A 25,422-nucleotide genomic window follows, 5' to 3' on the forward strand; every position below is an offset into this window, starting at 1 on the left:
CCTTTCTCTCTGCTCCTCCCCCGTTCATGCTCTGTCTCTCTCTGTCTCAAAAATAAATAAACGTTAAAAAAAATTTAAAAAGAAAAAAAAAAGAAGAAAATTCTGACATGTGCCACAACATGGATGAACCTCAAGGACAGTCTAAATGATATAAGATAGTCACAAAAACACAAATACAATATGATTCCACTTCTGTATAGAGTCAAAATCTTAACAGACAGAAAGTAGAATGGTGGTGGCACTGGGCTGGCTCAGTCAGAAAAGCATGTGATTCTTGATCTTGGGGTCATGAGTTCAAGCCCACATTGGGTGTAGAGATTACTTAAATGAATGAATAAATAAAAAGTTAAAAAAAAAAAAGAAAGAAAGAAAGAAAGTAGAATGGTGATTTCCAGGAGCTGAGGAGAGAGAAGAATAAGGAATTATTGTTTGATGGGCATAGAACTTCAGTTTTGCTAGATGAAAAGAGTTCTGAAAATGAATAGTGCTATGATTCCACAGTATGAATGTACACTTAAAATAGAACTGTACACTTAAAAATACTCAAGACAGGGGTGCCTGGGTGGCTCAGTTGGTTAAGCAACTGACTTCAGCTCAGGTCATGATCTTGCAGTCTGTGGGTTCAAGCCCCACACCGGGCTCTGTGCTGATGGCTCAGAGCCTACAGCCTGCTTCGGATTCTGTGTCTCCCTCTGTCTCTGCCCCTCCCCAGCTGGCACTCTGTCTCTGTCTCTCTCAAAAATAAATAAACATTAAAAAAAATTTTTTTAATTACACACAAAGTAGTGATAGCAATAATGCCTAAAAAGTTCCCACAAATCAATGACAAAGAATCCTATAGAAAGTGAGAGAAGAATATGAAACAGGCATTTCACAGGCAAAAAGAAAAGTTGTTAATGAATGTTTGAAAAGATATTTGACATCTCTAGTAACTAAGGAAATAGAAACTGAATTATTAATACATACCACATTTTGCCCATTAAATCAGCAATAATGGGGTGGGGGGGGGAGTCAGTGTTCAATGCTAATGAGGTTATGAGAAAATGGATTTAAATAGAGCAGAATGATGAGGCACCTGGGTGTCTCCGTCAGTTAAGCATTTGACTTTAGCTCAGGTAATGATTTCATTACAGGTTTGTGAGTTTGTGAGTTCAAGCTCCGAATTGGGTGAGCTCAAACTCCACTTCTGGTGAGCATGAGCCCCGCTTTGAGTGAGCCCTGTCTCTCTCTCTCTCTCTCTCTCTCTCTCTCTCTTTCTCTCTCTCTCTCTCTCTCTCACTATCCCTCTCTCTCTGTCTCTCTATCTCTCTCTGCCCCTCATGGGATTCTCTCCCCACCTCTCTCTGCTTCTCACTCACACCCTTTATCTCTCTAAAAAAAACAACTAAGACTGGGGTCACCTGGGTAGCTCAGTCAGTTAAGTGTCAGACTCTTGATTTCGGCTCAGGGAATGATCTCATCATCCTTAGTCCAAGACCCGCATCAGGCTCTCTCTCTCTCCCTCTCTCTCTCAAAATAAATAAATAAACAAGAAAAAAAAAAAAAAACACTAAGACCAATATACCTGATTATGGGAAAAGTTTACTCTGTAGAAAATAGAAATAATAACCCAAACCAATGTTATTGATTGATTGCGCAAAAAATCATACCAGTTTATTAATTAGGGGATTTTAACATTAAGGGTTTTCTCTCTCTCTCTTTCAAATTTTTTTTTTAAAAAATTTTTTAACATGTATTTATTTTTGAGAGAGAGAGAAAGAGCACGCGAGCGAGAGCATGAGTGGGGGAGGAGCAAAGAGATGGAAACAGAATCTGAAGCAGGCTCCAGCCTCTGAGCTGTCAGCACAGAGCCTGATGCAGGACTTGAACCCACGAACTGTAAGATCATGACCTAAGCCGAAGTTGGATGCTTAACCCACTGAGCCACCCAGACACCCCTCAAATTTTTATTTAAATTCAGTTCGTTAACCTATCATGTAACATTGGTTTCAGGAGTAGAATTTAGTGATTCATCACTTACATATAACACCCAGTGCTCAACACAAGTGCCCTCCTTAATACCTATCACCCATTTAGCCCATCACCCCACCCACATCCCTCCATCAACCCTCAGTTTGTTCTCTACTGTTAAGGGTCTCTAGAATGCCTTACATAACAATGCTAGGTTAAAATTAACATTTTTTTCCAGGGTGCCTGGGTGGCTCAGTTGGTTGAGCATCCAACTTCAGCTCAGGTCATGATCTCACAGTGCGTGAGTTCAAGCCCCATGTCAGGCTCTGTGCTGACAGCTCAGAGCCTGGAGCCTGCTTCTGATTCTGTGTCTCCCTCTCTCTCTAGCCCTCCCCCACTCACACTCCTCTCTTTCTCTTAAAAAAAATAATTAACATTTTGTTCCTATATGGGTAATCAATTGACTCAACCTCATTTATAGAAATGATTATCATACCCTATTAAACTTCAGTGGAGTATTTCATGAATTAAATGACTGTGTATGTGTTGATGAGTTTCTGGATTCTTGTTTCATCGTTTTATTTATCTGCCATTGAATCTTTCTCAATGTATATCACACCATCTTATACTGGAACTTAATAATAAATCTTCATATCTGATTTTATGTATTTTCCAGCTTTTGCTCTTTTCTTCAAGATTATTTTGACTAGTTTTGGCATTTTGTATTTTCAAATAAACATTAGAATCAACTTGTCAATTTCCATTAAATAATCTAATGAACTTTCCATTGGGATTCCAAGAAGCCTGTATGTCAATTTAGAGACAACTGACATCTTAGTAATATTGACAATCTATTAACGTATCTCTCCACTTTAGTTTTAACTTTGGCTCAGTAGTTCTTGTGTTTTTCTGTTCTTCAACCTATTTCATTCATGAACCTGAACTCTTATCTCACACCACACACGAAAAAATCAATTTTAGATGGATTGTACATAACTGTAAGAGGTAAAACAATAAACTTCTAGAAGATAATATAAGATAATTTGTATGATATTGGTATAGGCAAAGATTTCTTAAACAGGATAGAAAATTGGATTTCAATAACATAAAAATTGAGAACTTCTCTTTATTAAGAAAACAAGAGAATTAAAAGACAAGCCACAAAAAGGTAGGGGATATTTTCAAAACAAATATATCCAACAAAGGGCTTATGTCCAGAATACCTGATGGTTTTTAACTGGCAATACCAACTGTAGGCCATCATGTGGAACAACTGGAACATCAGAGTGAGAGTGTAAAGTAATGAATCACTTTGGAAAATTGGTAGGCAGAAGCTTCTAAATTTGAACATATATATATGACACACCAATTGGATTACAGAACCATATAGTCACAGAACTGTGCACATATGTACAGCAAGCAAATACAGCAGCATTACAAAAGCCCAGAATTGGAGCACCCCAAATGTTGATGAATAGTAGATCAATAGTAGACAAACCAGACACAAACAAGTACATACTCATTGATTTCATGCAGATAAAGCTCAAAACCAAACAAAGGTAAACTCTGGTGATAGAAGAGTGGTTGTCTTTGGATACAAGAAATGACTGGAAGAGAATATAAGAGAGGATTTTAGAGTGCAGTAAATGTTTTATTTCTTAATCTGGGTGCTGGTTACCCAGATCTTTTCATATTGTAAATGTTCTTTCTGTGGACATTTATAATTTGTGCACTTTTGAGGTCAACACTAAACCATCCTGCACACCTAGAAAACTGATTTGAGGATTAACACAACAATGTGCACAACCTGAACCACAGAATTCAGCAGGTACACAGTGCAGAGAGGTGAACTGGGGGAGAGAGAAACCACGGAGGGCAGGGAGCTGTTTTTGCTTGCAGAGAGAGGACAGAGACTGGGGTTGGGGGGGGCGGGTACGGGAAAAGCACTCCTCCCCAAAAGCAGCTGGAGAGAAAGTGGAAAAGTGGAAACAGCCGCAGGGACTGAACAAAAAAGGGAGAAAGGAGAAAGGAGAGGGTTTAAGTCCCATTTAAACTCCATTAGACTCTATAATTTGTGTGTTTTTTGTTTATCTGCTATAGTTCAGTAAAAAGGTTTAGTTTTAAGTGTTTAATCTATGATTTCAGAATAATGATACCAGAAAAAGGATATCAGTGGGGAGAGGTTGAAGGGTTCCATAGAAGAACAAAATCTCAGAAGAGCAAGAAAAGGAAATAGTACAAAGTCATATTTTTTAAACATTCTGTGAACACAATTTTATTCATCCTTTTTCTTAAATTTTATGGTTTTAGTTAATAATGGCAAAAAAAAGAGAGATACTTGATTTTCAACCTGTTATCAAACCACTTACTGTTGAAGAAGCACTCTACAATATTCCATGGCTAGATAAAGAAAAAGATCATATAAGCTTCATTCAGGTAATATTTTTATTTCCTGGTAATACCATTTTTAATGTACCAACAAATGATTTTCTAAAAAGAGACTATGATACTCTCCAGCTTAAAAGTCTTTAAATGTCATTGATCGCCTGTAGGATAAAATCCCCAAATCCCTTTAAATGACATGCAAAGTCTATCCACAGTCTGTCTCTTGCCTCCCTTTCCATTTTAATCTTCTGTTGCCTATTCATCATATACCTCATACTGAACCTTGCATGGTGCCCCAAGCCCTTTAACACTGTTTTCTAATTCCATTCTTCTGGGGGTGCTACTTTGCTTGAAATGCCCTTTGTTTTTACTTTTTTTTTTTTTTCCAAATCTTGCTTCTCTGGAAACATCCTTACAAAATACTCAGAAAAGTAAGCTTTGGAGGCAAATATCCCACCAATAGAAGATCAACCTGTGATCCTTTCTGAGTTTGGAGGACCAAAGGTGTCAGCGTTGTATCCATTATATACTTTCATTATAGCATTAAGTACATTGCATTACAATTACCTTTACATCTCTCTTCTGTACTATACTCTTTTTTTAATGTTTATTTAGAGAGAGAGAGAGACAGAGTGTGAGTGGGGAGGGGGAGGGGGGCAAAGAGAGAGGGAGACACAGAATCTGAAGCAGGCTCCAGGCTCTGAGCTGTCAGCACAGAGCCCGACGCGGGGCTCAAACACATGAACTGTGAGATCATGACCTGAGCCAAAGTCGGATGCTTAACCAACGGAGCCACCCAGGCGCCCCTGTACTATACTCTCTAGCTCATCCATATTTTGTATACCCAAACCCTAGCACTCTGCATATTACACAGAGAGTGCTCAAAGAGTGTTTGTTGAATACGGAAATAAATAGGTCTAACTTGTTCTAATAACATTCTCTTTTTGTATCTACTTGGTGCCAAAGGACCAATTATATTTATCCACCTGCTTAATATATTTTGAATGAATGAATTTTTTATTTCTTTATCTGTTGTTTACAGTATAACTATGTAAGAGACATATATATGACATTAGCCTGCATCCGTTCTCATTATTGTCCATCCAGATTAAATATTTTTTATCTTTCCCTTACATTCTTATTCTTACATTAAATTATTTCTGTTCTAATCCATGTATAAATACCCCATTTATGAAGTTATATAGATCTATGAATATCCACTTTCTTTCTTTGATATTCGTAATTCCTATCTTCTCTTACAAATTTACTAACACAACATGTCAGATCTTATTGAGTGGTATTTTAAAATGCAAAAAATTTATTAAAATATAAATTTCAACATCACCAACTACTGCTAAAATAGTATTTATATCTTATATATTTGGTGATATTTTTAAGGAAAGAGCCAGAGTGGTAACATTTGATTGCGGAAATGATATATTTGAAGAAGGTGATGAGCCCAAAGGAATTTATATAATAATATCAGGTATGGTGAAGGTAAGTCAGAGTTATTCACAAATGTATTTGTGAACATTAGTTAAAAACTCTATAAAATTGAGAATTCATAGTTTTCCATGTTAAGAACTGCATTATTCCTTTATTTAGGGCAATAGCTTCCATTCAATTTTCTTATTCAAACATAATGGTTAGCATTATGTATCACCTTTTAAGTGATACTTTCCCATAGATAGTAAGAAACCATCCAAAGGATCATCTTTATGATGGAATATTATCGTATAAGTTGTTTTCTTCTTATGTTTATCTGAATCAGGTATTTAGCCATCCTAAAACAGGTATAGGTTAGTTGAGTAGTAGAAGAAATCAGAAAGACTGCAGTATCTAAGAATTCTTTTCTTTCTAAGTTATTGCTAATTTAATAAATTTGATTTAAAAGGTACAAGTAATAAATATCCTCAAAATAATATGTACATATTAAAATTGTTAAAACCAAAAGAAAAAAGTCAAAATTTAGACAGTTTGGGTAATTGGCATATGTTTCTTTATCTTTCTTTGTTCTGAACAGCTTCAAAGATCAAAGCCTGGCTTGGGAATTGACCAAATGCTCTGGGAGTCAGAGGAGAATGATGATCAGATAACTTACACAGACTTTGTGATCAGTGGGGAAATAATAGGAGAGTTAAACTGCTTAACGAATAAACCCATGATATGTTCTGCTACCTGCAAAACTGTAGTGGAGGTCAGAAAACATCACATTGTGTCTTACTGTTGTATCTCATTCAATATCTAGTATCAAATTTAAGGTTGTTTCTATACCTAGCATATGTTTGCTGTCTGATGATAATTTTAAAAAATATAGGAATAGTAAGGGAGCAAACCTTGTTACCAAATTATACTTACCCAGTATAATGCCCTGGCAAAATGGCTTATAAATATTGCTCTGCCATGTTGAAAAAAAGATTTTAACCAGAAAAACTGATTAAATGAGGTCTCTCATGGGGAAATTAGAGGAGATATTTTAACTGTAAACACCATAATTTGGGGGACTAAGTAAGGAAAAAAGAGAACTAATAGCTATTAATAAAAAAGTTGAACAAAGTAGATGGAAGTTTCCCTAGACACAATGAGGACAAAATTCTCAAAAAAACAGGGGATCTCACTGGCCTAATTTGAACTCTAAAAGAACAATGACTGCAAACAATTGACCCCACAATATATAAAAATCCATAAGTTGATAATGATACCAAAATTCATTTAATTTCCAATAAGGTTTTTGGAATATCAACTTACTACTCTAAACATGGATTGTTCTTTTAAAAAATAGAAAGAATTAAACATTTATCCTGCCTTTCCTCTATGAACTTTTTCAACGTAACAACAACAAAAAATGAAGTAATATTCTTCTATACAGAATTTCAGCTAACAAATATAGAAGCAGAGATCTAGCATATTTCATTTTGCCATCTGAAATGAAATAATGTAAATAGGCAACAACTATCAACCGATGCTGAAACAACTAAGTGTAATGTTAATGGGAAACATCATAATGAAAGGACCAGGCTTGCACCACCTAAAAACAATTGTAGCATCACTAAAAGTTGGACAATTGGACATCACGTACCTCATGATATGATGCAGCAGAAGTACTGGCACCACCATGAAGTCTTCTTGAATGAGAAAAAACTAAAAGCCTATATATGTGTGTGTGTGTGTGTGTGTGTGTGTGTGTGTATACACACACACACACACATATATATATATATATATATATATACATATATACATATTTGTGGATTTTTTTTTTTGAGAGAGAGAGAGAGAGAGCATGCCTGTGGGAGTCAGGGAAAGTCAGAGAGAGGGAGAGAGATAATCCCAAACAGACTCCATGATGTCAGCACGGAGTCTGACACAGGGCTCAAACTCATGAACCATGAGATCATCACCTGAACCAAAACCAAGAGATGGATGTTAACCAACTGAGTCACCTAGGTGCCCCCTTTCTTTAATTAAAAAAAAATTGAAAGAGTAAAAACATATAGATCTAACCAGTTTATAAAAAACTCAGGAAGGAGAGAAACAAGTTAATTGACATCAGAAGGGAATAACTAGCTAAATCCAAAGATGTGGGAGGTCCACAGAATGAATGATCCATTTTTTTTTCTCAACGCACCAATGACATATAAAGAGGAATGGGAGAAGGAAGAGGGTAAGGGAAAACTTTATGTGTCTATTATTCAGTGATGGATATTAGAATATTTACAAGTAAAATTATATGATACCTGAGATTTTCATAAACATATTATAGCCTTCTGTTTCTGGTTACAGAATAACAATGAATTACTAAACAAACAAACATGATAATGTGGTCTATAGTGTGAAAAAAAGTGCACAATGGATAGAAAACAACATTGAAATTGCCCAAAATATGGATTAGGCACTAAATAATTATTAATAATAGATTTGAAGAACTATGTTCTTTGAAATATGTTCAAAAAATTAAAGGAAAATATATCCTTAATGAGAAACAAGATAGAAAATATCAGGATATTGTGGAAATATAGAAAAGAGTCAAATGGAAATTTTAGAGCTAAAAACACCTAATTGGAGATAGCAGTAAAAAAGAGTCAAGGGTGCCTGGGTGGCTCAGTTGGTTGAGTGTCAGACAGCTTGGGGCTTGTGAGTTCAAGCTCCAAGTGGGGCTCTGTGCTGACAGCTCGGAGCCTGGAGCCTGCTTCGGATTCTGTGTCCCTCTCTCACTCTGCCCCTCCCTCACTCATGCTCTGTCTTTCTCTCTCTCAAGAATAAATAAAACATTACAGAAAACATTTTAAGAGTCAAAGAACTAGAAGACAAATAATAGAAATAATAAGGAAAGAATAGGTGAAATAGAAGATAAAATAATTGGGGCACTTGGGTGACTCAGTCAGTTGAGCATCCGACTTCAGCTCAGGTCATGATCTCACAGCTCGTGGGTTCGAGCCCCTGTGTTGGACTCTGTGCTGACAGCTCAGAGCCTGGAGCCTGCTTTGGATTCTGTGCCTCCCTCTCTCTCTGCCCCAACCCACTTGCATTCTGTCTCTGTCTCTCTCAAAAATAAATAAACATAAAAAAAAATTAGAAGATAAAATTATTGAAAATGATGAAACTGAAAAAAGGAGGGAACAGAAATTACTAGATCACCAGGGAGAATTAGAGAGCTAAGTGATTCCATAAAACGAAACAATATCTGGGAGCATCTGGGTGGCCCAGTCAGGGAGGCATCCAACTTCTGCCACTTAGGTCATGATCTCACAGTTCATGTGTTCGGGCCTTGCCCTGGGTCTAGCTCCCCTCCCTGCCAGGTGCACACAATGGCCAGCTCTGGTCTGGAGAAAGCTGTGCGTTTTTGAAACCTCCAAGTTTCAAACGGCTGTTACAAAATAGAAACTGGTTCTCTTCATATTTCTCATTTGCTAGTCCATGGTCTGGAGAGGTTTTCCTCTTGTGCTAACTCAATACCGCAATTTCACAGCCCCTCTTTTCTTTTTCTCCTTTTGTCTCTCCACAGAAGGGGTTCCATACCCTCTGTGCCTATGCCATTTTATCTCCCCAATTCACATACATGCACCTCAATCCCACCAAGCTGTCTCCCTCCACCTGTGGAGATCCTTCTGCCACTCCACAGATTGATTTTCTGGGTGTTCCAAGTGATTTGACTTCAATTCAGATGTGTTTGAGGGACAAGGAAAATCCTGGTCCCCCTACTTTTCTGCCGTCTTCACTCCTCTCCCCTCCCCCCAGCCTAATCTGATGAAAGAAATTAAGATGTTCCATGCTCTTAGCTTGGAGCAACAAATATTGTTACAGTGTCTGTACTACCCAAAGTAATCTACAGATTTAATGTAACCCCTATCAAAATACCAACAGCATTTTTTCACAGAACTAGAACAAACAATCCTAAAATATGAATGAAACCACAAAATAATCCAAACAGTGAAAGCAATCTTGAAAAACAAAGCTGTAGGTATTGCAATTCCAGATTTCACATTATAATACAAAGTTGTAGTAATCAAAACAGTATGGTACTGGCACAAAAAGAAACACATAGATCAATGGAATAGAATAAAAAATCCAGAAATAAACCCACAATTATATGGTCATTTGACAAAGGAGACAAGAATAATAAATGGGGGGAAAACAACAGTATCTTCAAAAAATGGTGTTGGGAAAACAGGACAGCTACATGCAAAAAAGTAAAGTAGACCACTTTTTTACACCATACAGAAAAGTAAACTCAAAATGGATTAAGGACCTAAATGTGAGACCTGAAACTATAAAAATCCTAGAATAGAGGTGCCTGACTGTCTCAGTCAGTAGAGCATGTGACTCTTGATCTCACGGTCATGAGTTTAAACCCCATGTTGGGCATAGAGTTGACTTAAATAAATAAATAAATAAATAAATAAATAAATAATAAAATTTTAGAACAGAGAACAGGTGGTAATTTCTCTGACATTGGCTGTAACAGTATCTTTCTAATTATGTCTCCTGAAGCAAGGGAAATAAAAACAAAAATTAACTAGTTGAGACTACATGACAATAAAAACCTTCTGCACAGTGAAGGAAACAACCAACAAAACTAAAAGATAACTAGGTTTCTGGGTGGCTCAGTCAGTTAAACATCTAAATTTGGCTCAGGTTATGATCTCGTAGTTCATGAGTTCAAGTCCCACTTTGGGTGAGCTCAAACCCCACTTTGGGTCCCCATGAGCCCCACTTCAGGTGAGCCTCACTTTTCTCTCTCTTTCCCTCTCTCTCTCTCTCTCTCTCTCTCTCTGCCCCTCATGGAATTCTCTCTCCCTCTCCCTCCCTCTCACTTTCTTCCCTTCACTCACTTGTACCCTTTCTCTCTACCTCTCTCTCAAAACAAAACAAAACAAAACACTAAAAGATAACCTACTGAATGGGAGAAGATATTTGCAAATGACATATTTGATAAAGAGTTAGTATCCAAAATATATAAAGAACTTATACAACCCAACACCAGAAAATAAATAATAATCCAATTTTAAAATGGGCAAAACATATAAATAGACATTTCTTAAGAAGACATACAGATGGCCAACAGACACAACATCACTCATTATAAGAGAAATGCAAATCAAAACGACAATGAGATATCTTCTCACACCTGTCAGAATGGCTAAAATCAAAAACTCAAGGAAAAAAAAGTGTTCACAAAGATGTGGAGAAAAAGGACCCCTTGTGCACTATTGGTGGGAATGCAAATTAATGCAGCCATGGTGGAAACAGTATGGAGTTTCCTCAAAGAAATTAAGAATAAAACTACCCTAAGATACACTAATTGCACTGGGTATTTACCCAAAGAATTTGAAAACACTAATTTGAAGGGATATATAGTCAATGCTCAAATTGCAATAGCCAATTTATGGAAGCAGCCCAAGCATCCATCAATAGATGAATGGATAAACTGAATGGGTAAACAAGATCTAGTATATATGTATATACAATGGAATATTATACAATGGAATATTATTCAGCCATTAAAAAAGAATGAAATCTTGCCATTTGCATCAACATGGATGGATCTAGAGAGTATAATGCTAAATGAAATAAGTCAGTCAGAGAAAGACAAATGCCATATGATTTCATTGGAATTTAAAAAACAACAAACAAACAAACAAAGGGGGGAAAGAGAGAGAGAGAGAGAAACTGAAAAACAGACTCTTAACTTTAGAGAATAAACAAGTGGTCACCAGAGGGGAGGAAGATGGGGGGATGGGTGAAATAGGTGAAGAGAATTTAGAGTACACTTACCTTTTTTTTTAAATGTGTTTATTTATTTTTGAGAGAGAGAGACAGAGACAGATAGCGAGCAGGGGAGGAGCAAAGGGAAAGGAAGACACAGAATCTGAAGCAGCTCCAGGCTCCAAGCTGCTAGCACAGAGCCCGATGAGGGGCTCAAACTTATGGACCATGAGATCATGACCTGAGCTAAAGTTGGATGCTTAACCAACTGAGCCACCCAGGAGCCCCAGGAGTACACTTATCTTGATGAGCACTGACTAATATACGGAATTGTTGAGTTACTTTATTATACACCTGAAATTAATATAACACTGTATATTACATACATGTCAATTAAAACTTATAAAAGAATAATGTTAGACAAACTATACTATCTAACTTAAAGCCTTATTATAAAACCTTATAATCAAAACTGTGTGGAATGAGCTTAAGATTAAGACAATATAGATCAGTGGAATAAGGAAGAAAATCCAGAAACAGATTCATATATACACAGTCAATCGATCTTTGACAATAATATCATTTTCAACAAACGATCCTGAAAATTCCAAATATCCACATGGAAGCTATGAGCCTTGGCCCCACACACTATGCACAAAAATTGATTTGGAATGATTGTAGACTTAAACATAAAAATTAGAGCTATAAAAATTCTAAAGGGACACAAAGATCTTGATGTAGGCAAAGATTTCTTAGCAGGACACAAAAAACACTAACCATAAAAGGAAATACTGATAAATGGAATGTCACTAGTATTAAAATCTTCTTCTGTTTTAAAGGACACCATAAAGAATATGGAACACAGACGGTGGGGAATTTTTCACAATATCTATCTGAAAAATTACTTGACAATGGAACTTATAAAGAATTCTTACAACTCAAAAATGAGAAGACAAACCACCAAATTAAAAATTGGGCAAAATGGGGTGCCTGTGTGGCTCAGTTGGCTAAGTGTCCTCCAACTCTTGGTTTCAGCTCAGGTCAGGATCTTGAGTTCGAGCCCTGCATCAGTCTCTGCGCTGGCAGCACAAAACCGGCTTTGGATTCTCTCTCTCCGTCTTTCTCTCTGCCCTTCCCTTACTCAAGCTGTCTCTGTCTCTCTCAAAATAAATAAATAAACTTAAAAAAATTGTTTTTAATTACACAAAGGATTTGAACAAACATTTCACAAAAGAAGCACATAGAGAAGATGTTTGATATCATTAGCTCTCAGAGAAATTCAGATTAAAAGTCGTGATGAGGTATCACTACATACCCACTACTTCGGCTAAAAATAAAGATAATGAGTACCACGTATTGGCAAGGACGTAAAGCAACTAAAATTCCCACCCGTGGCTGATGAGACTGTAAAATGTCTCAACCCTTTCTTATAAAGTTAAACACACAATTACCGTATTACCCAGCAATACCACTCATACATACTTACCCATGAGAAATAAAAAGCAACATACACAGTGTCTGGTATATTCTTAATAGCTTATTCCTGATAGCCAATATTCTGATCATTGCTAGCATTGGCATTTTACTGTTAGTTAAAAAGTTTACTTCTCTAAAATAATGTATTTTTAGAAATATTCATATCTTTAGTTAAAGTTTAAATAATTTTTTATACTTTATTTTCTTTTTTTTTCAGAATCTATAACAATAATAAAGAACATCTCATTGGAGCATGTAGCCTTTTAATATTTAATTTATGACAAGATCACACCAATATTTACTACTGTACACATCTTATCAGATTTCCAGGCAACAACATGAATGTTACATCATTTAAATTCTTAGTTTTAATGTTATACATAAATGAGAAAACCTTATCTCCTTAAACTATAGGTGTACAGAATGAAATATTAAATTTGTATCCTCCTTTTTTCAGACATGTTTTATTCCCAAAAGTCACTTGTATGAAGCTTTTGAGCAATGTTGTCCTCACATTGAATATAAAATGTGGCTAAAACTTGGTCTTTCTATTACTGCCAAAAAAATCAGGGAACGTTTATCTTATAAGGTAAGAAGTGTTTGTATAAACTCACTCTTCTCTCTGAATGGAGTTTTATTAAAGTACTGTTATTAACTATTTAGGAATTTATATTAAACCTTATAAACCATAGGTTATGAAACTGTTTTCCTTGTAGGATTGGAACTACAAGATGCAATTAAAACTCTGTAACGTCTGCATAAAAGACATACCAAAGAACACCAAAACTGATATCTATGATGAAACTGTAATCTATGTCATCCTCATACATGGAGCTGTAGAAGATTGTCAGTTACGGAAAGCTTATAAGGCACCTTCTTTAATTCCTATAACATGCTATCAGGTAGGGAAATGTTGATTCATGTCTTCGGGTCAATATGCCATATGTCCAACAATGTGTTAACATTACAAAAATTGCCACTTTTCCACCTTTCCATCCTCTCCCTTTCCCTTACCACTCCAGAAGCACACATACACAGCACACACACCCCAAGTTCGCTGATACCTTTGGCAATGGGTAGCCCAAACACCAAGATATCCCTGTTCAATGTTAATGAGGCTGGCCAAGTTGTACCTCTTGGCTATAGTTAGATTTTGGTGCTGTTGTAAATAACAAAAGAGGGTCTATTAAGTTCATTTACACAATGCAGAAGGACCACTTTCTCTGGACTGCATCAACAGTACTCTAGAAAGGCTCTGCCAGGCCCATGCTGAACTGAGTATCAGTGGTATTTCCTCAGCTACTTTTCAAGTGAATATAGAAGTGAAAGACTCCTCATATTTAAGCTCTGTGTGTGTGTGTGTGTGTGTGTGTGTGTGTGTGTGTGTTGGGTAGCATAAGAGAGGCACATGTCAGGAGGAATCAGGGGACATACAAAATATAGCTATAGAAAGTAAATTGAAAGAGGTACCCAGAGTCAATTAAATTAGGCATATATTTTTAAGCAATTAATATATGACAGAAACAGTGCTAGACGCTAAAGTGATCAAGACAAATGAGATCTGCAGCTTGCCCTCAAAAAATCTGCCAACTAAGTGAAAAGAAAAACATATAAATTTATTAAGAAAACGTGTGCAGCTATGATAGAAGTACTTACAGGGTAGATTTGAGACACAAGAAAAACATGAGGTGGGGATAAGAGGAATCCCAAGGTGAGAAGGGGTCACAAGAAAAAATTTTCTGAGTGGACACCACCAGCACCAACGTGATAGCCACATGAGAGGAAGTAAGACATTACTCTTAACTGTGGTGCTCCCTACCTCTATGCTTGAATACATAATAACAGAGCTTGGGTGTGGGTGCTGGTTGGGAATTTAGATGGCCAACTAAGAGATTCTCAAGGGAGCCTAAAACCTACCCAAGTCTGTCTACTCTCCTAGACAGAAAGCCCCACTTACTGTAGATTTGAGTACCAATGTGATTCAAAAAATACCAAAACCACCCACAGGTTGAAGGATTTCTTGAAATCCACTATTTTAAAAAAAATTGTTTAATGGTTATTTAGTTTTGAAAGAAAGAGAGACAAAGCGTGCGCAGGGAGGGGCAGAGAGAGAGGGAGACACAGAATCAGAAGCAGGCTCCACGCTCTGAGCTGCAGCACAGAGCTGTGAGATCATGACCTGAGCCCCATTAGGACACTTAAGTAGGACACGACTAAGCCACACAGGCACCCTGAAATCCACTATTTTTTAAACTTTCTTTTCGCCACATAGAAAATCTCTCTGGGTGATGTTTTAAAGGACCATTAATGATTAACTCTCAATCATTTTTCTCATTTGTAAGAGAAATGAGCGAAACTTTAAAAATCAGTGAAAGTATATGGAATATTGAATTTCAAAAAGCCAACACATCCAGGTACTTTAAGGTAGCTGTCTCATATTTATGTTTACTTTTCAGCCCAGATATTTAGAGAGGTCTTGAGATAGTTAGGAGCTTACCAGAGAAACATTTAATTGTATGACATATACTCATTTATTACCTTATATTCTGTCAAACTTCAGGTGCAAGGCACTGAAGATTTCACAAAGGTAATGATTGTTCAAACTTTCGTTGATGTGAAAAAATTCAGATGGAACACTAGAAAGTATGTACCTTCACATAAAGCATCTCTTCCAACAACACCAACATGTGAGTTAGATTTCTTTGAGTAACTGAGAACTTACTTTCCATTTATAAAATACCCATAGATGTATTTGGGAACTATTGTATGAATTCTATCTAGAGCATTGAGAAATAATTTTAATTGCCATATTTGATATCCAATGGGTGAATTCAGACTGAGAATATCCATGTTATGGTAGAAATTATTCTATATTTCAACTATAAGAATAAACATGTATAATCATGTAATCAAAATAATATGGGGAAAAAGTTTAATGAGAGAATTTTAGCTCTTCCCCCAAATTAAAATATTTTATATAGTAGTAATAATGACAGTAGTGTTGCACTGCATGACTGTTCCAATTACCAGTGGGCCCGGCATTCATTCTCAACACACATTAACATAAATGTGTTTGAGACAATAGAACAACAGGTAATTTTTTCTCTTTCCAAACTTTGTTTGTTACATAATCTTTTTTAAAATGTACTTATTTATCTATTTTCAGAGAAAGAGAGAGAGAGCAAGCAGGGGAGGGGCAGGGAGAGAGAGAGAGAGAGAGACAATCTCAAGCAAGCTCTGTGCTATCAGCACAGAGCCAGATGCAGGGCTTGAACTCATGAACCGTGAGAGCATGACCTGAGCCAAAATCAAGAGTGGGACACTTAACCAACTGACTCACCCAGGTGTCACTACATAATGTTTATAATAAAAGACTTTTAAGCCTTTTTTGGAAAAAGTGACCCTTCTTCCCACCAATTGAGTTTACCACCAATTTCAAATCACAGGCCCTGAGTGTGAATGATTAAACCTGGTCTAATGTGATAGTTGGATTAATTGAAATAGTCCTTTGTTTCAGTGCTTGAACTAACACAGTCTTTTTTGAACCAGCTACAAGCAGACTATATAAAGATCTTCAATGTGAAACAAAGAGTGAGGTAAGTTAAAACAGTACTTTTAAAAGCTTTATTTTGGGGGAAAAGAGTGTCTGGAATTTAAACTCTTAATTGGGAGGAGTTTACCTGCTAATCATTTTACAGATTTCGATATGAGCACTGTCTCTTAGACTAGGGTACAGTGGCAATTGTATTTATATTTTTAGCTAAATATTAAATGACAAAGAGAAAGAAAGTTCAGAAGATACCAGAATGTTCCTTTTGAATCACATTAGCAACCACGTACTACTGGGGTGGCAAGGGTTGTCATGTACATAAGCTCCTCCCATGTTTCCACCTGGGGCTGAAATTTTGACTGGTCTGAAGCCTTCATTGCTACCTTGGCTTTGCATCCAGGAGCTCCCAACCTGAAGACAGTTTGCCCGATTATCCACAAGGCCTGTCACAAAGCAGGAGCTCAGTAATAAATGCACTAATTTAATCTACCCCAGGCTAACCTAAGTTCTTCAGAAAATCCCCTAAATATTAATTTTACACTCTGCTATGAACTTGGATAGGTCATTTGGGGATCTTGGGATCTTCAAAATCCTGGGCCAACTTTACAGCAAGATCCCAAGTTATGAAACACTGTAGGGCCCTGGAAATGAAACTGGGGCAGAGGAATAAAATGGAAGTACCTCACTACATCTACACCAGCATGCCTATAGACTGAATCTTTGAGAGTTCCAGATAGGGTAGAGAATTTATTTTTAAATCTAGTTTGTGCCAAGCTGTTTGTATTACTCCAGGAGATGCTGATTATAATACCCAGAATCTGAGAGATGTCTGCTAAAAATATACAAGCCAGAAAATTGTGTATTTGGTTATTAGAAATAGGTTTTACATCAAGTCCATTTTGCCCATTAGCACTGCATATGTAACTCTGAGAATGCATGCTCCTTCTCCCCTGAATCTCTACTCACAAATGTATGTTGAATGAAAGGTGATTACAGGTTCTGTGGGGGAGGCTGAAGGTGTTTCTCTTGTGTCTCTCTGATCTTCAAGAGGCCAACACTTCTTTTAAATACTCATTGCCCATCCCCTGCATAAAAGCAGGAAGTTCACTCCCTCCCTTAATATTTTGGGGTCTTTCTGGGGCACCTGGGTGGGTCAGTCAGATAAGCATCTGACTTTGGCTCAGGTCATGATCTCGTGGTTGAGAGTTTGAGCCCCGCGTGGGGCTCTGTGCTGACAGCTCAGAGCCTAGAGCCTGCTTCAGATTCTTTGTCTCCCTCTGTCTCTGACCCTAGCCCGTTCAATGCTCTGTCTCACTCTGTCTCGAAAATAAATATATCATCTAATCAAAAATCAACAAGAAAACAATGGCTTTGAATGACACATTGGACCAGATGGACTTAACAGATATATTCAGAACATTCCATCCTAAAGCAGCATAATATACAGTCTTCTCCAGTGTAAATGGAACATTCTCCAGAATAGACCATATACTGTCACACAAATCAGCCCTAAGTAAGTACAAAAAGATCGAGATCATACCGTGCATATTTTCAGACCACAACGCTATGAAACTCAAAATCAACCACAAGAAAAAATTTGGAAAGGTAACAAATACTTGGAAACTGAAGAACATCCTACTACAGAATTAATGGGCTAACCAAGCACTTAAAAAGGAAATTAAAAAGTATATGGAAGTCAATCAAAATGATAACACCAAAACTGAAAACCTTTGGGATGCAGCAAAGGCAGTCATAAGAGGAAAGTATATAGCAATCCAGGCCATCCTAAAGAAGGAAGAAAGATCTCAGATACACAACCTAACTTACACCTTAAGAAGTTGGGGAAAGAACAGCAAATAAAACCCAAAACCAGCAGAAGACAGGAAATAATAAAGACTAGAGCAGAAATTAATGCTATTGAAACCAAAACAAACAAACAAACAAAAAACAGTAGAACAGATCAATGAAACTAGAAGCTGGTTCTCTAAAAGAATTTAAAAAATTGATAAACCACTAGCCAGTTTGATCAAAAAGAAACAGGAAAGGATCCAAATAAATAAAATCAAGAATGAAAGAGGAGATATCACAACCAACACAACAGAAATAAAGACAATAATAAGAGAATATTATAAGCAACTATATGCCAATAAAATGGGCAATCTGGAAGAAATGGATAAATTCATAGAAACATATACACTAGCAAAACTGAAACAGGAAGAAATAGAAAATTTGAACAGACCCATAACCAGTAAGGAAATGGAGGTAGTAATCAAAACTCTCCCAAAAAACAAGAGTCCAGGGCCAGATGACATTCCAGGGAATTCTACCAAACATTTAAGGAAGAGTTAACACCTATTCTCTTGAAACTATTCCAAAAAATAGAAATGGAAGAAAGACTTCCAAACTATTTCTATGAAGCCGGCATTACCTTCATTCCAAAACCAGAGACCCCACTAAAAAGGAAAACTATGGACCAGTTTCCCTGATGAACATGGATGCAAAAATCCTCAACAAGATATTAGCCACCCAATCCAAAAAACCATTGAAAAAATTATTCACCACGACCAAGTGGGATTTGTACCTGGGATGCAGGGCTGGTTCAATATCCACAAAACAATTAACATGATTCATCTCATCAATAAAGGAAAGGACAAGAACCATATGATCCTCTCAACAGATGCAGAGAAAGCATTTGACAAAATACAGCATCCTTTCTGGATAAAAACTCTCAAGAAAGTAGGGATAGAAGGAGCGTACCTTGAGATCATTAAAACCATATACGAATGACCCAACGCTAATATCATCCTCAATGGGGAAAAACTGAGAGCTTTCCCCCTAAGGTCAGGAACAAGACAGGGATGTCCACTCTCGCCACTGTTATTCAACATAGTACTGGAAGTCTTAGCCTCTGCAATCAGGCAACACAAAGAAATAAAAGGCATCCAAATCAGCCAGGAGGAGGTCAAACTTCCACTCTTCTCAGATGACATGATACTTTATATGGAAAACCCAAAAGATTCCACCAAAAAACTGCTAGAACTGAATCATCAATTCAGCAAAGTTGCAGGATATAAAATCAATGCACAGAAGTCGGTTGCATTCCTATACACCAACAATGAAGTGACAGAAAGAGAAATCAAGGAATCGATCCCATTTACAGTTACACCAAAAACCATAAAATACCTAGGAATAAATCTAACCAAAGAGGTGAAAAATCTATACACTGAAAACTGTAGAAAGCTTATGAAAGAAATTGAAGAAGACACAAAAAAATAGAAAAAGATTCCATGCTCCTGGATAGGAAGAACAAATATTGTTAAAATGTCAATACTACCCAAAGCAATCTACATATTCAATGCAATACCTATCAAAATAACATCAGCATTCTTCACAGAGTGAAAACAAACAATCCTAAAATTTGTATGGAACCAGAAAAGACCCCAAATGGCCAAAGCAATATCGAAAAAGAAAACTAAAGTAGGAGGTATCACAATCCCGGACTTTGAGTTGTATTACAAAGGTGTAATCATCAAGACAGTATGGTACTGGCACAAGAACAGACATTCAGATCAATGGAACAAAATAGAGAACCCAGAAATGGACCCACAAACGTATGGCCAGCTAATCTTTGACAAAGCAGGAAAGAATATCCAATGGAATAAAGACACTCTCTTCAGCAAGTGGTGCTGAGAAAACTGGACAGCAACATGCAGAAGAATGAACCTGGACCACTTTCTTACACCATACACAAAAATAAACTCAAAATGGATGAAAGACCTAAATGTAGGACAGGAAGCCATCAAAATCCTCGAGGAGAAAGCTGGCAAAAATCTCTTTGATCTTGGCTGCAGCAACTTCTTATTCAACACATCTCCAGAGGCAAGGGAAACAAAAGCAAAAATGAACTACTGGGACCTCATCAAAATAAAAATCTTCTGCACAGCGAAGGAAAAAATCAGCAAAACTCAAAGGCAACCAAAAGAATGGGAGAAGAGGGGCGCCTGGGTGGCGCAGTCGGTTAAGCGTCCGACTTCAGCCAGGTCACGATCTCGCGGTCCGTGAGTTCGAGCCCCGCGTCGGGCTCTGGGCTGATGGCTCAGAGCCTGGAGCCTGTTTCCGATTCTGTGTCTCCCTCTCTCTCTGCCCCTCCCCCGTTCATGCTCTGTCTCTCTCTGTCCCAAAAATAAATAAACGTTGAAAAAAAAAAAATTTAAAAAAAAAAAAAAAGAATGGGAGAAGATATTTGCAAATGACATATCAGATAAAGGGTTAGTACCCAAAATCTACAAAGAACTTATCAAACTCAACACCCAAAAAACAAAGAATCCAGTGAAGAAATGGGCACAAGACATGAACAGACACTTCTCCAAAGAAGACATCCAGATGGCCAACTGACACATGAAAAAATGCTCAACATCACTCATCATCAGGGAAATACAAATCAAAACCACCTCACACCTGTCAGAATTGCTAACATTAACAACTCAGGCAACAACAGATGTTGGCCAGGGTGCAGAAAAAGAGGATCTCTTTGGCATTGTTGGTGGAGATGAAAGCTGGTGCAGCCACTCTGGAAAACAGTATGGAGGTTCCTCAAAAAACTAAAAATAGAACTACCCTACCACTCAGCAATTGCACTACTAGGCATTTATCCAAGGGATACCAGTGTGCTGTTTCGAAGGGACACATGCACCCCCATGTTTATAGCAGCACCATCAACAATAGCCAAAGTATGGAGAGAGCCCAAATGTCCATCGATGGATGAATGGAAAAAATGGATAAAATATGACTCGGCAATCAAAAAGAATGAAATCTTGCCATTTGCAACTATGTGGATGGAACTGGAGGGTATTATGCTAAGTGAAATCAGTCAGTCAGAGAAAGACAAAAATCGTATGACTTCACTCATATGAGGACTTTAAGAGACAAAACAGATGAACATAAGGGAAGGGAAACAAAAAGAATATAAAAACGAGGAGGGGGACAAAACAGAAGAGACTCATAAATATGAAGAATAAACAGGGTTACTGGAAGGGTTGTGAGAGGGGGGATGGGCTAAATGGGTAAGGGGCACTAAGGAATTTACTCCTGAAATCATTGTAGCACTATATGCTAACTAATTTGGATGCAAATTTAAAAAAATAAAAAGTAAAATTAAAAAAAATTTTAATAAAAAAATAAATACAAACATTAAAATTTTTTTTTAATATTTTGGGGTCTTTCTGGGGAATCTTTTCCTCAAACATTTCCTGGTTGTTGCTCAGTGCCTGGAACTGTAGACCGAATAACATAGGAGCTGAGAATATAGGCTTTGGCATGAGATTCCTGGTTTGCTTCCTGGTTCCATCACTTATTAGCCACGTGATCTCGGACAGTTTTCTTAACCTGTTTAAGCATCACTTCCTGCATCTATACAACAGGAATGATAACCATACGCACCTCGTGTAGTGCTGCCATGCAGATTAAAGAAATGGAAAGTACACTGCATAGCGTTTGGCACATAACAAGCAATCTGTACCCATTAATTTCTGTTACTCTCTGCTAACCCCTTCTTAACATGGTAGACTACTCCAAACTTCTTGTGCCCTCCAGGTACTAAATTTCTAAAACAATAGGGATACAGTCATCTCCTCTAATTCTCCCAAACATGGCTGCTGCTGAAGACTAGGAAATAACAAAGGGAAATTACAATTTCAAAAATGAAGAAGATGAGGAGAACACTTAAGACAAAATGTTAGATTGCCGGAGTCCAACTCCAGCAGGTCCAGGGGCTCCCGAAGGATGAATGACATCGGTGAAAAAGTGAAAAAAATAAAATAAAATAAAAATAAAAATGGACTGGCTGCTTTATTATGTTGAACTGGCTGCTTTATTGTGGCAAACGTGGCATTATATATTTGTTAGCAATTTCCTTGTAGCATTCGTCATCTATGTTTTCTAGCATTACCTAATTCTAAAAATGTTCCTATGGGTAATCACCCTTTAAGGAATAACATGGTTATTTTCTCCTAACGTTCCTTCCTGCCCTTTGCTTATTGATTAATTTCTTACGTTATTTTCATTATGTATCTACATTGATCTATAATCTATAGAGCATTTGCTTTGCTGTTTTCATGAAAGGTCATCTATCTCTCAACACCTGAAGTGGAACAGTTACAGGGACATGGCCTCTTAGTTGTTTCCCTGAACCATTAGTGGCTTGAGGAACAAAAATGTTCCCCTTGGTGTGAGATGCCAGGAGGGGGCCAGGAGGGCTTTAGGAACCACACCTCATACATTCTCAGAGAGGCAATGCACCTAGGAACTAATGGACCATTCTGTACTTTAACCGACTAGGTTCAGTCATCATCTAGAATGCCTCCTGGGGGCCAAGTGGGCCTAGGAGTTGGAGTAACTTGTGCCCATAGATACACTCCTCTGTTGCTGGTGTGGGGCTTTCAAATCCATTTGCCCCTCCTTGGCTGGGAAATATATGGGGCTATCCTTCCTTCAGGTAGAGGAGTCTTTATAGGGGGTGGCAAGAACTAAATGTAGGGCCGCACAATTTCCTTGCGGAACCTTATTTCTTTCCCCAATAGTTCTTTTCCCAGGGGGCCTGTCTAGGGCAATTCCCCAACAGACAATTCCCCAGGTACTTTTATTAAGGCCAAATTACATAAAAGTGGGAGTACAAGAAGCTTCACTGTCTATGGGCCGCCCTGCAGTCCCGATCCATCCACTGCCTGGGGCCCTGCCATCAGGCTGGTTGGATAGCTCGGCTTCCAGCATTAGATGATACCTGGAGGCCACTGGTTAGCCTTTCTTTCTCCTTAGCCTGGGCAGGCTGCCTCACTCGTAGGAGTCAGCTTAATAGTAGATATTGAAGAACTGAGTGAGAAGCCAGGGAAGCTAATGATCTCCCTGTACAGATTCCCCCAAAGTGCTCCATTTTCATAATTAAAAAAAAAAAAAAACTGATTGCGTGAGGCGGTTAATATAGAGAAAATAGTGTGGAAGTGAGAGACAGTTTATCAAATGGTAAAAACATCACCGAGTGAGTCTTATGGAGACAATTGTCAACTTGTGTTATTTAGTAAATGCTTTTTCTCCCTGATGTTAGATCCTGGTTATGGGTGTTTCTGGGCCAGTTCCCTTCCTCCTCCCCCAACCCCTCCTCCCACTACACCCTAGAACTGTGGCTATACCTTTACATAATAAAAAGTCCCATGCCCCAAATCCAGCAGCTCCTTACAAAGTGTTCTGGCGTCCAGGATGGAGCACACAGCGCTGCCAATGCCAGAAGTTCTAATTCTCAGTCCCCTGCTCTGTAGACCAGATTTGACATCTGTCCTGCTTTATAAATCTGACTCTTATTAATAGTCTCAGAATTTGACTTCTATCTCCTATCTCCATTTCTAGATTCAAGAATCTACAGGGCTATTGGATAGTATCAAGGAGGAAATGGACGTCTATGAGGTCATCTAGAATAAAACTAAATGAAAATCTGGTAAGCTGCCTCAGTTTCCTCAATGTGATCCAGATAATGCCTGTCTCTGGAGATACAGGCTAAAGCCATGTTCGTGTGGCTCTTTGGTGACAGTGTGAATTATATCACTTTCCACTAGCCATTATTTGCAATATGGTCACTTTCCAATAGCCAGTTCATTCTTCTAATGACACTATTTCCAAATTCTAACTTGGAAAATTAACTTTAAAATAAGATTCCTTGATCTAGATTTCTGACAACTTTATAGACTCATGGCCTCCTCTCTACATTCTACTACTTAATTGTACATGCAAAACTGGCTGCCCCCCAATCCAGGAGGTCATTTTTCAGGCTGCCAGGTATGATGGAAGATATAAACAGGTAATTCGTGATGACTTTAATTTTCAAGTTTCTGTTCTAGTTAAGGAAGCAAAACTGATTAGAAGGCAGTTATATAACAACACAAGATACACTGTGGAGAGTGGCAGCTTAAACTCAAAGGAATCCAAAGAGAAACAACTCCTGTTTTACATAAACACAGCCTTTGTTGAGAAGGGAAGAGGATGTTTAGAAAAGGGACACAAGACAGCAAGACGTTTAGGGAGTAGACCAGTCTGGCTGTTGGTTGTTCAAAATGCAGCACCAATGGGGAAATATATATATATATATACATATATATATATATATATATATATACACACACACACATATGTATATATGTGTGTATATATATACATATGTATATATATGTATATATGTATACACATATGTATATGTAATGCCTGAAGTTCCGAAACCTCCCACAAAAGTCCACCAGAGTCGTAAGTCAAAGCCAAGCGGCAAGGGTCGTTTATTGCAGGTTCGAACCTGGACCTCTGCGCACTCGTTGCCGGTGACGCTAAGAGGTCCTGATCAGGGTTGGTACAGCGTTTTTATAGACAGAGACAAATAGCACAGGGGAGGTTTCAAATTATGAGGGGCCTGATTAGTTGATTTTAAAGTAAGGACATTTGTTGTTTTCTGATTGGGCGTCCTTTGTCTGTCCTTTGGCGGGAAGGCTTTGTCCGTTGTTACTTGTGGCGGGAGGAAAAAGGGGGAAGGGGGAAGGGGGTAGGTGAGGAATGTGCTAAGCAAGCAGGTTTACAGAAGCGAGAAATGCCGGTTAGTTTATGTACGATCACTCATTCCATTACATATCAGACTACATTTAGGAAGTTTCACAACCCATTCTACTACACAGCGGGTTACATTCAGGAAAGGTCTCACAATGCTCGTAGCAAACAGCAAGCAAAACAGACTTCTCAGCAATTGTATTTCTTATCAAAGATCCATAATGAGCAGAAAAGAGAACCTAGCTTTAAACTAAGGCAGGGCTGTCATTTGGATTGTT

The 25,422-nt window shown here is 37.7% G+C and overlaps 1 protein-coding gene across 1 annotated transcript in view; it reads left to right on the forward strand.

The window, feature by feature from the left end:
- The window catches only part of SLC9C1 (solute carrier family 9 member C1), an 87,302-nt gene extending 63,271 nt beyond the window's left edge, over window positions 1-24,031 (forward strand). Inside the window, exons 20-27 of the mRNA XM_030330087.1 lie at window positions 4,261-4,386; window positions 5,734-5,832; window positions 6,359-6,532; window positions 13,475-13,606; window positions 13,734-13,919; window positions 15,578-15,704; window positions 16,567-16,613; window positions 23,966-24,031. Coding sequence (XP_030185947.1) covers window positions 4,261-4,386; window positions 5,734-5,832; window positions 6,359-6,532; window positions 13,475-13,606; window positions 13,734-13,919; window positions 15,578-15,704; window positions 16,567-16,613; window positions 23,966-24,031 — 957 coding nt within the window. The remainder of the gene's footprint in view (window positions 1-4,260; window positions 4,387-5,733; window positions 5,833-6,358; window positions 6,533-13,474; window positions 13,607-13,733; window positions 13,920-15,577; window positions 15,705-16,566; window positions 16,614-23,965) is intronic.
- The last annotated feature ends 1,391 nt before the right edge of the window (window positions 24,032-25,422 follow it).

The sequence above is a fragment of the Lynx canadensis genome, chromosome C2 (genome assembly GCF_007474595.2).
Source record: "Lynx canadensis isolate LIC74 chromosome C2, mLynCan4.pri.v2, whole genome shotgun sequence".
NCBI classification, from domain to species: domain Eukaryota; kingdom Metazoa; phylum Chordata; class Mammalia; order Carnivora; family Felidae; genus Lynx; species Lynx canadensis.